The sequence below is a fragment of the Oncorhynchus tshawytscha genome, linkage group LG06, assembly GCF_018296145.1.
Source record: "Oncorhynchus tshawytscha isolate Ot180627B linkage group LG06, Otsh_v2.0, whole genome shotgun sequence".
NCBI lineage: Eukaryota > Metazoa > Chordata > Actinopteri > Salmoniformes > Salmonidae > Oncorhynchus > Oncorhynchus tshawytscha.
Window position 1 is genome coordinate 50,390,008 of NC_056434.1, and position 12,405 is coordinate 50,402,412.

Here is a 12,405-nt window from a genome sequence, read left to right on the forward strand (position 1 = left end):
ACAATACCCCAGTCCTACTTCAGCAAACTGCTTTCGGTTGGTTTACTTAATTTGACACTCCAACCCCCCCTACCCCAGATATACCCTGGATCACGGTCTCATCACATATACCCCCCACCCTCCTACTTCACATCTGTCATTGTCACCATGGATATAGCACCAGATTTGGGTTGAGACCATTTTTGGTCCACGTCAATGACGACGTGTGTTTGGTTGCGAGCGTGTGAACCTCTTCACCATAGCAGGGGGTCTGTGGAGAACAGAGCAGGCTCAGTAAGTGGGCCACGCCAATTACTCACTGCTCGCATAAAAGGAAAACGGAAATTCATCTAAATTGAATCTGAATATGACAGATGTCACACAATAAATTATCTTATGGAAATTGTACCTTTTTTTTCTCCCTTTCAGCTTCCCCGTGTTCAGCCCGTGTTCAGGATGCATAATGAGTTGTTGTGATTGCCTTCACTCGGCCTCCTCTCAGCCAGGTCAGCAGGCCTACTGGTGTATGAATACATTATTACTGGCACCGTTACTGGAGTAGAGCGGTTCAAATGGGACCCCGTTAGTTCCTCCCTAGTTACTGGAGTGGTTGCTATGGCCATTACTGCCATATGGTGCATATGTGTTTTAGCAGCTAACTAGCTTACTCCACGGTGTGTTAGATGATGTCCTCCAACTGCGGACCAAAGCAAAGCGCTAACAGCTGTAGTGTGTTTCGGATGTGATCTGATAATTGCTGTTTGCTATTACGCTCCTGTTGTCCGTGTGGACAACGGTGATTCAGAGGCCAATATAAAACACACTATTTTCTGTATTTAGTTCTAAGGCGTAGACAGTACTTGTGCTTAATAACTGTTCAGGGTTAGAGCCTGCTATTTTAACTGTATTACATAATTCACCTAGATTATTGCTTTACTTGGTATGGTAGTAGACACTCTATCTTGGTTTATATACTGTACCTAGAAAGAGCAATGACAAATAGCTCACACATATAGGCCATTCCTTCTGTTTTTGATTTAGTCATTTTAGCCAACAATCTTATCCAGAGCAATTTATAGTAGTGAGTGCATACATTTTTCATACTGGTCCCCGGGGGAAATTGAACCCACAACCCTGGCGTTGCAAGTGCCAATGCTCTACTAACTGAGCCACTCGGTGCCTGTTATAGTTTCATTGAAACGCTGATATATCCTGACATGATACCTTAAAAGAAGCAATTATATACCATGACAGTGAGTGTTACATGAACACTCATCTGTTTTTGCCTCAGCATAGCAGTAGATCAGAAATAGACACATTGTGACAATATTCAGACACAACCATTGGCTGATGCTGCTGTTGGAGGACCTATTTTCTTCCTGTTCTTGTTTTGCATAAATACCTCAGCCCACGACTGCCTCTTCCAAATTTAACATCCTTATGTAATCACTGTCTTTGGTTCAGGGTATGAGGGGTGGGTTTGTGCATGGCTCCATCCCAAATGCCATCCTATTCCCTACATAGTGCACTACTTTTGACCAGAGCCCTATGGGGAAGGGGGCCCCTTCCCCATATATATATATACACTGTTCAAAAAAATAAAGGGAACACTAAAATAACACATCCTAGATCTGAATGAATGAAATATTCTTATTAAATACTTTTTTCTTTACATAGTTGAATGTGCTGACAACAAAATCACACAAATATTATCAATGGAAATCAAATTTATCAACCCATGGAGGTCTGGATTTGGAGTCACACTCAAAATTAAAGTGGAAAACCGCACTACAAGCTGATCCAAATTTGATGTAATGTCCTTAAAACAAGTCAAAATGAGGCTCAGTAGTGTGTGTGTGGCCTCCACGTGCCTGTATGACCTCCCTACAATGCCTGGGCATGCTCCTGATGAGGTGGCGGATGGTCTCCTGAGGGATCTCCTCCCAGACCTGGACTAAAGCATCCGCCAACTCCTGGACAGTCTGTGGTGCAACGTGGCATTGGTGGATGGAGCGAGACATGATGTCCCAGATGTGCTCAATTGGATTCAGGCCTGGGGAATGGGCGGGCCAGTCCACAGCATCAATGCCTTCCTCTTGCAGGAACCGCTGACACACTCCAGCCACATGAGGTCTAGCATTGTCTTGCATTAGGAGGAACCCAGGGCCAACCGCACCAGCATATGGTCTCACAAGGGGTCTGAGGATCTCATCTCGGTACCTAATGGCAGTCAGGCTACCTCTGGCGAGCACATGGAGGCCCCCCAAAGAAATGCCACCCCACACCATGACTGACCCACCGCCAAACCGGTCATGCTGGAGGATGTTGCAGGCAGCAGAACGTTCTCCACGGCGTCTCCAGACTCGGTCACGTCTGTCACATGTGCTCAGTGTGAACATGCTTTCATCTGTGAAGAGCACAGGGCGCCAGTAGCGAATTTGCCAATCTTGGTGTTCTCTGGCAAATGCCAAACGTCCTGCACGGTGTTGGGCTGTAAGCACAACCCCCACCTGTGGACGTCGGGCCCTCATACCACCCTCATGGAGTCTGTTTCTGACCGTTTGAGCAGACACATGCACATTTGTGGCCTGCTGGAGGTCATTTTGCAGGGCTCTGGCAGTGCTCCTCCTGCTCCTCCTTGCACAAAGGCGGAGGTAGCGGTCCTGCTGCTGGGTTGTTGCCCTCCTACAGCCTCCTCCACGTCTCCTGATGTACTGGCCTGTCTCCTGGTAGCGCCTCCATGCTCTGGACACTACGCTGACAGAGACAGCAAACCTTCTTGCCACAGCTCACATTGATGTGCGATCCTGGATGAGCTGCACTACCTGAGCCACTTGTGTGGGTTGTAGACTCCGTCTCATGCTACCACTAGAGTGAAAGCACCGCCAGCATTCAAAAGTGACCAAAACATCAGCCAGGAAGCATAGGAACTGAGAAGTGGTCTGTGGTCACCACCTGCAGAACCACTCCTTTATTGGGGGTGTCTTGCTAATTGCCTATAATTTCCACCTGTTGTCTATTGCATTTGCACAACAGCATGTGAAATGTATTGTCAATCAGTGTTGCTTCCTAAGTGGACAGTTTGATTTCACAGAAGTGTGATTGACTTGGAGTTACATTGTGTTGTGTTCCCTTCCCAAAGTGTTCCCTTTATTTTTTGTTGATCAGTGTATATATGTGTATATATATATATATATAATAGAATAGGATGCCATTTGGAACACAGACGGGTGGGTTTGAGCATGTCGCCAACCAGGGTTGGTTGCTGGTAAACAAGGACTTGCTCTTTGTAGTTTGTAGAGGCGGGTAGCTGGTAGCCAGGGCTGTGCCCCAAATAGCACCCTATTCCCTACATAGTGCACTACTTTTGACAGAGCCCTATGGGCCGTGGTCAAAAGTGGTGGACTATATAGGGATTGGAGTATGGTGCCATTTGGGACACAGTGCATCAACCATGGTTGGTTGGTGGTAAACAAGGACGTGCCTTTTTGTAGTTTGTAAGGGCGGTTATCTAGCCGGTAGTTGGTAGCTTGTGTCCTATAAACATCTCACTGGGTTATTTACACCGTCTGCAGTTTTGTTATGATCTATTATTCATCCCGTTCATAAGTTTCTCTTACGTCTCATACCGTCCATAGCACACGTGCACAGTACAATACCCTTGTGTTCTTCCTATTTGGTATATGGCAACGCAAGAGTGTCCCGTTGCTATTTAATGACCGTCACGACCCTACACGACACTATAACTATGTAGACACTAAAGTACCCAGACCTGTTTGTTAGCCTAACCTTATCTCCATAGTCTTTCCATCATGCAGCAATCCGGTGCCATTTTCACATTTTGGTTGCATCACACTGCTAAGTTTGATGCCCACTATTCTAGCAGATCCCCCAGACACTCTTTTTTTCCCCAACTATTACATTTTTTTCACACAATTGTGTCGACCCCAACCAAACCTGGCTCCAGTGTCGACCCCAACCCCAACCTGGCTCCAGCACATTTACAGCAACTATGGTGGATGTGTAACCAAGCCAGCTCAAGACAGCTTGGCTCGGCTCGACACAGTAGTGTGTGTAGAGCCACGAAAGCATCTGGAGGATCTGATGTGACAGCTTGACTGTTAAACAGGCAGTGAGCTGCTGTCAGTCACAGTGGTCTGCCATCTCCACACACACACACACACACACACACACACACACACACACACACACACACACACACACACACACACACACACACACACTGCTATGGCTACTAAGCGTAAAGTCATGACTAAAAGGTTAACATTGGTTTGACTGTTGCCATGTACAAAGGTCACATTTTTATGATTTCAACCTACCAGTGAATGAATGGCAGTGACTTTGGTCCTATGCATTTATAGGCTATAAAGTGTGTAGCGTCTGTACTAAGTCAAATAAAATCTCAAATTGTGTTGCTGTAGTTACACAAAAAAGTGTTACGTAACGTGAATGTCGGTATTGTTGGTGAGACCTTATCATGCTTTATGGGCTGTCAGGTAGTCTAGTGGTTAGAGTGTTGGGCCAGTAACTGAAAGGTTGCTGGATCGAATCCCCGAGCTGACAAGGTAAAAATCTGCCCCTGAGCAAGGCAGGTAACCCACTGTTCCCCCCAGTAGGCTGTCATTGTAAATAAGAATTTTGTCTTAACAGACTTGCCTAGTTAAATGAAGGTCAAATGTACACACTGCATTGTATTCAGTGTGTGGACTCTGCAGTCTCTTTCCAACTTGTCTTGATAGTTTGCTATCGTCAGCACCTGCTCAGACAATGGATGTGTCATGGTTTCCCTTATACTGCTTCACACTCTCAAAATCTACAACCTGAAAGGGTTCTTCGGCTGTCCCCATAGGACTCTTTTTAGCTCCAGGTAAAAACCTTTTTGGGTTCCCATGTAGAACCCTTTCCGCAGAGGTTTCTACATGGAACCCAAAAGGGTTCTACCTGCAACCAAAAAGGCTGTTCCTATGGGGACAGCTAAAAAACCCTTTTGGAACCCTTTTTTCTAAGAGTGTTAAGGATAGGAGGCTATGCTATGCTATGCTAGCCTATCCAGTTGGCATGAGGGATGCCTTTGGCTGTGACTTCGACAGAAATAGTGATTCACTTGGTATGAAATCTAATCTCGGTTAGTTTGGTCTGCGGAATCCGGGTCGGATGCTCGATTAAACCATTTACGTTCACGCAGTCGGGTACATTAGATATGACAAGGTATAGTCCCTGCCTACAGTTAAGCGGAGGAGGCTGTGCTACACTAGGTACCTACAGTGATGCTAAACTAGGTAGTTAGCATGAGGGATGCCTTTGGTTGTGACTTTGACAGAGTCTCTATAGAGTCTTAATGAAGCACCAGCCACTGAGGGCATGTACAGCTGGAATTCTCCTCTGGCCCACTTTCTCTCTCTCTCTCTCTCTCTCTCTGCCGCTCTGCTGGCCTCTATCGCCGTGTGTGTGTGTGTGTGTGTGTGTGTGTGTGTGTGTGTGTGTGTGTGTGTGTGTGTGTGTGTGTGTGTGTGTGTGTGTGTGTGTGTGTGTCATGCTGTGTCCCTGGGCTAGCAGGTGGAGCAGCGAGGTGGGTAGGCTCTCATCCCCCAGGCCGAGCACAGGAAGTGAACATACCAGGACATCACATATCACTGCTCTGCTGCTGCCTTGGTTGTCAGACGTTTACAGTACACCATCCCCATCATCTCCATGAGTACAGCATGTCATCTGTGGCGCTTCAAAATGTGTTGTCATTTTCGGTGTAGATCTTGTTGAATTACACTGTGTTCATATCAGTGACATTGACAGATGAAAAATGTTTACCCGTTTTAAGTCTAAACACAGTCCACAAAGTACTTTCTATGCAAATTAGCTTTGCTGTACAAGGCTCTTGTGCTAAATACACAAGAGAATCTCAATTTGGGGCCCTTCATACTGTATTGCAGAAGACATTGTAATGTTTCCATCTACATCCTCTTCCCCTGTGTCATTTCTCTCTACAAAGCAGGTGAATGCCAAGAGCTCTGCGGATAATAGCTCTGATTGGTTTCCCTGTTCTCCTCATCGTGTTGTAGAATAGATGATGTGTGCAGAGAGTAGGTCTGGACCACAAGCTGGGATAGGAGTGGTAATAGGGCCCCTGTTGAGGGACCCCGACACTGTACAGCAACTCCAAACAACCGAATGGACAGAGAGAGTTTGCTGCTTTAATTAGCTAGAAGGAGCATTCGTATTCAACAGAGGAGAGCCTCGTTACTGCCTCAGACTTCAATATAAAGCTATGTCCAAGGGATTGTAAACATATACGAGTGGACCATCATAGTAATTATATTGTCCAAGCACTATCCAATCATTTGATAATGTAATGTCTCTCAATTGCTACATATTTCACTTCTCCACGCTAACGAATGTCAGACTTTTGAGTGGGGAATGGAATATATCAACATCAAATGGATGATCAACACAGATATGATGATACTCCTGTCATTAGTGTGGATAATGAGCCCGTTCCAGCTCTGATCTTCTATTGTAGGCCGTCAGTTTTACAGCAGTCCAACAGAGGGCGCCATTGTACAACCTTTCCTTCCTGTCAGTGAATTCCCTCAGCTGCTATGATGTGCTGCTCATTGAGTAGAGTAGAGTTCACTAAATACTAGGGATGTGACAATCATGGAATTTTTGTTGACAACTATTCGTCACCGTTGTAAAATATACAAAATAAATAAATACAAGATATTGACTGGACTCAACCACACATGATATCTTTTTGAATGCCCGGGTGTCCCGTCTTCAGTCAGCTGTTCTTTCCAAACAAAATTATATTTTTTCCACCTCTTGTCTCTCCTTATGTCGGCTGTTATATGTAAACCAAGCTTACTTTTACTTTGCTGCTTCCGGGTAAAGTTTTTCGACTTTAAAATGAAGTTGATGATATTTCTTTTTGAATAATGTTATTATTAAAACGCTCATGACAGTTATTTTATTTTCATGACGGTCTTCATCCATAATCTGCAGTTACATGGTTATAGAGCCCTAATAAATACATACCCATATAATTTCACTGTTATGTGAAAATATGTACCTTGCACTTTTTTCTCTTCCCTATCCTGTTCCCCAAATATGCCCCCCCACAGTATACCGTTTATAGGGGGCACAGGCTGCTAAAGTGTGCTTTATACCAAAAGGCTGTGCTCCATTTAATAAAATCACTGTATGTGACCACAAAAAAAAAGTATGTTTCTATTTTTGTGACTACGGACTAACCTTCCCCTAACCTCAATGTTTTTCCCCTCTCCCTCTCCAGCCCACACAGGGGTCGGGAAGCTTTCTCTGATGGCATAGACAGCCAGGGGCCCAAGCGTAAGCTGTACAGTGCTGTGCCAGGCAAGCACTATGTGGTGACCCAGTCCTACCAACCACAGGCCGAAGGAGAGATCCCCCTGTACAAGAACGACAAGGTCAAAGGTAAACATCCTGGTCGATCTATGCTGTATCCCAGAGCGAAGTAGTGTTTTAATTGGGACACATTTTCTACTGCTTGAGTACTGGCCGTTCTTATCGTATAATGGCTCTCAAATACAGTATGAGCGCCGGTACAGTACATTTGTATTAGTTCCGGCACCTTTTTCATTTCACTTTAAGCACCAGGGAGAGAGATATTAGAGGCAACCACTCAGAAGGATGTCATTAAGAAGTCCATCAGTAACCTGCTTAGATTTAGCTAAATGATTTTTCCCAACTCAGTAAACAGTTAAAAGCAAGACACTTATGCAAAAGACTGCAGTGCATTGTATTTACTCTAGTTATTTACTCTCACTTCTACTCTAGTTATTTACTCTCACTTCTACTCTAGTTATTTCTAACATCAGTGGTAGCTTTGTCTCTTAGGGAAAAGGACTATTTTGTTTACGGGTGTGTTTTTCCTCAGTGCTTTTTGAGTTTTAAAATTCAATTGTGCCTTTTCAAAGGTTACATAGTATTTACCTGTCAGGTTGTCATGTTGGGTAAGCTGGAGTGGCATTGAAGAGACCACAGGCACATTGGTGGAGTGGAGCTGGGGTCTTTTTTAGATTAATAATGACTAATGCAGTCAATTCTTCTTTTACATACTACTATTTACATTTTTCTTACACAGTCTTTCCCCCCTTATCACACTCCCCCTTCCCCACCCTCCCTCTTTCTCTCTTTTCACCAACCCTTCCCCTCCTCTCTCTCCCCCTCCCAGTGCTCTCCATAGGGGAAAGTGGTTTCTGGGAGGGCAGTGCCCGTGGTAACTTGGGGTGGTTCCCAGCAGAGTGTGTGGAGGAGAACATCCCTAACCAAGTCCAGGAGGAGAAACCATGTAAGTCCTCGGTGTGTGTGTGTGTGTGTGTGATCCCTAGCCAGGCCCACTAGGAGAAGCCTCCTCTCAAGACAGATCACCACGCTGTTCTAAATCACTTCTAAATCTCCGCTCGCAGCGCCACGAGGATTGATGTTTTATTGATTGGTAGAACAGTTAGTGTAAAGTCTGATGCCAAACGGCCTCATTTTTCGCCTCACGCATCCCGTCCCTCTCCTCCTCTACAACTCAATAGGGCTCCATTATATGAATAAAGGAAGGAAACGGACCTTTATAACAAGAGTTATTTTGTGACCTATCGTTTTATTCAAACACACACACTCCGTTTCTTCAAAGAAAAAAGCAATCCGATTCTTGTGAGATATTTTTCTCCTGTGCTCGGTCTCAGCTTTAGCTCTCTTATGCTTCGATAACCCTCTGAATATGTGAAGTGCCTTCTGGCCATGGCAGGCTGGTAATGCAATTAGCACTCAGCAGCATGGACACAGTCCACAGCCTACACATGCGTTCTCTCACAACACAGTGTTTGCGTGGATCATTTGCATTCAGTAGGCTAAGCCACAGGGTACATGCATTTACAGTAGCCTATCTTTGCCTGTACAGTAGCGGGCGTGCGGACCTCATGTTCAATGCATGCGTAACCTGTGTATTTCACGCTTGGTTCCCTGACCTCTCCTAGTATGTCATTCTGGATTATGGGTAGAGAGAGCCACACTTGATACCTGAGACTAGACTACAATGCAGCTGTAGTACTGTAGTGAAGATGTTAAAATGTCTGAGATGTTGGCCGGTAGACTGCTTTCTTCCTTTGCATTTGTGCAAGTACAGTATTTTTTGTGCAGTTTGTGTGAATTTGTGTGTGTGTACTCTGTGCGCATACTCTGTGTGCATACTACGTGTGTGTGTGTGTGTGTGTGTGCGTGCGTGCGTGCGTGTATGCTTCTGTGTGTCTGCGTGTGCCCCTTGCTCCTGGGGGCAACATTCTGTTGAAAGTTATTTTGGTCCAAATAAATGCCTTCCACATCAGTGCAGCCAGTGTTCAGTAGCTTATGAGGCCATGCAGCTCTGCTCAGGCCAAAGGGGATGAGGGCTCTCTTGAGTTTAAAGCACACCATGATTGCATGATCCGGCTGCACTGATGTACTGACATAATAGTAAGGCAGCTATTGAAACGCTTAAAGGGATAGTGCGAGATTTTGTCAAACCATTTTCGACCTATCCAAATTCAGATGGACTCATGGAGACCATTTGTATGTCTGCATGCGGTTCTAAGGAAGTTTCTAACTGGCGTCAGCGCAATGACTGGAAGTCTACCGGAACGGCTAGCATGCACATCTACCTCTTACTTCCCTCTGAATATGTGAAGGGCCTTCTGGCCATGGCAGGCACACACACAATTAGCCCTCCACAGCCTATACATGCGTCCTTCACAACGCAGTGTTTGCGTGAATTATTTGCATTCAGTAGGCTAAGCCACAGGGTACGCGCATTTTACGGTAGCCTATCTTTGCCTGTACAGAAGCGGTTGTGCGGACCTCATGTTCGATACAGGCTATAACCTGTGTGTTTCACCCTTGGTTCCCTGACGTCTCCTAGTGTGTCTTCTGGATTATGGGTAGAGAGACATTAACTTTTACTATGTTACGTCTATGCCTGAGTCCAGGTTGATCTTGCGGGAGTTGCTGTTCCACAACTACCGCATATCAACCAATCAGCATCCAGGATCCAAACAACCGTTTTATAACACATTATAAAAAGCAGCATTTGAATAAAGCGATACTTCAACGCTTTCACTTTCACCATCACTGTCTTATCAATCTTCTTGAACAACAAAATAATATACAGGATTCCCACCGGGGACCAAAATATATGATGTCACTACTGTAGGTCATTTTGCATAAAAGTGTCTTCTAAATGGACTGTTAGGAGGGTGGTGTACAGAAATAAATAAATTATGTTTTAAATTAGAAGTCAGGCAGGCTTGAGAAGCATTGGCAAACCATCTGTGATGCAATTGGCCGGGAGGGTGTGTGTGTGTGTGTGTGTGTGTGTGTGTGTGTGTGTGTGTGTGTGTGTGTGATCACAATATGAGTCATTATGATGTCATTCTGCCTGCTACTCCACTATGACAGAACACTGATATGCCATTGAATGTTCCAGACCCTCATGTTTGTGTATGTGTGTTCCAGTGTGTGTGTTTATGTGTTCCAGTGTGTGTGTATGTTCCAGACACTTACCTGTGGCGTATATAGTATCAGAACAATGTGCAGTGACTGGAGAGGTCTCTTGATAGGAGAAGGCTAGCTTTGGTATTTACCCCTTAAAATGTGTATTGGCCTAAATGTTTTTAATGTCCAATAATGTCTATACTGAACAAAAATATGAACACAACATGCAACAATTTTCAGGGAATTAGACAACTGAAATAAATTATTTAGGCCCTGGGCAGGGGTGCAGGCTCTCTCATCCACAGGAGAGCCAGGCCCAGCCAATCAGAATGAGTTTTTCCCCACAAAAGGGCTTTATTACAGACAGAAATACTCCTCAATTTCATCAGCTGTCCAGGTGGCTTGTCACAGACGGTCCCGCAAGTGAAGAAGCCGGATGTGAAGGTCCTGGGCTAGCGTGGTTACATGTGGTCTTTGGTTGTGAGGCAGATTGGATGTACTGCTAAATTCTCTAAAATGACGTTTTGCCAGCGGCTTGTGGTAAAGAAATTAACATAACATTATCTGGCAACAGCTCTGGTGGACATTCCTGCAGTCAGCATGCCAGTTGCACTCCCCCCTAAAACTTGAGAAATCTGTGGCATTGTATTGTGTGACAAATCCACACATTTTAGATTGGCCTTTTATTGTCCCAAGCACAAAGTGCACCTGTGTAATGATCATGCTGTTTAATCAGCTTGATATGCCACACCTGTCAGGTGGATGGATTATTTTGGCAAAGGAGAAATGCTCACTAACAGGGATGTAAACAAATGTGTGCATATGCAACATTTCTGGGATCTTTTATTTCAGCTCGTGAATGGGACCAACACATGGGACCAACACTTTACATATTACGTTCAGATTTTTCTTTTGTTTATTTGTGAATCCTGAAAGACCTACTGGCTGTACTCAGTGACTGGACAGAGTCACAATGACTCAATCAGTACATTTTGACCGAATCTGTGAATTATAGCAGTCTGTGCTACTGTACAAATGCAGTTTGTGAAGGATATGATAATCCACTATTTGACAATGCAATGTCGACGAGGCTATAATTAGCAGGTACTTTTCATCCAGTCTTGTCCTCACAAATACATCTGTTTTCATTCACCTGAAGGGAAGATAAAGCACAGAGGATTTCAGACATTGTTATTGCTCGAGGTCAATAATTACTACCGAAGGACCATCTGAATATTATAGTAGTGGCTACCTGTGCTTCTGTTTGGTTACTAACATCATGCAGTCGTACCAGTATCATGAACCCTTTACTGTAACACTCATGTACATTCCTGATTGATATATTGCCATGGAAACGTCCTCTGTACACTGTACAAGCCCGGTTGCTAAGGAGTGGGCCTTTGCAAGATTTTTTTCTCTCTCTCTTTTTGTACAATTTTTTTTCTCTCTCTCATTCTCTCTCTGCACTAAGAACGGAGCTTACGTGGGATTTTGTCATTACCCGATAGAGTTGTTCTCTTCATGTCTATGGACATGGTTATGGGCTCTATATATTCACATACCGGGATTGGTCAAACTTTCTGGGGATGTTGACGAAAGGCTTTCTAACCTGAGGACTACTAGAGGTGGAGAGGTGAGGTATCCTGACTTAGGACGGGGACTTGAAGGTGGAGGTGTGAGCGTTTCTGGGAAGCACTCCATTTGAGGAGAGGACAGAAGGGGGCAAATGGAAGAGACTGCCAAATCCAGGAAGAAGGTTCATTTTGGAGGTACAGCACTGTGTGAGTGTTGGGGGGGGATTGAAGCGAGGACCATATCTAGCTGGTAGTCTGGTTGTAAACATTGTTCGAAATGTTTTCTGGGATCCTAACGGAAAGTGTTTTACCTGGAAGGGAGAAAGGCATATGTAGGTGG

General features: G+C 44.7%; 1 protein-coding gene across 1 annotated transcript in view; it reads left to right on the forward strand.

Annotated features, from left to right (window-relative positions):
- Nucleotides 1-12,405, forward strand: part of shank2b (SH3 and multiple ankyrin repeat domains 2b) — a 127,250-nt gene that overhangs the window by 34,195 nt on the left and 80,650 nt on the right. The window contains exons 11-12 of the mRNA XM_042323342.1: nt 7,286-7,446; nt 8,207-8,323. Of these exons, the coding sequence (XP_042179276.1) occupies nt 7,286-7,446; nt 8,207-8,323 (278 nt within the window). The remainder of the gene's footprint in view (nt 1-7,285; nt 7,447-8,206; nt 8,324-12,405) is intronic.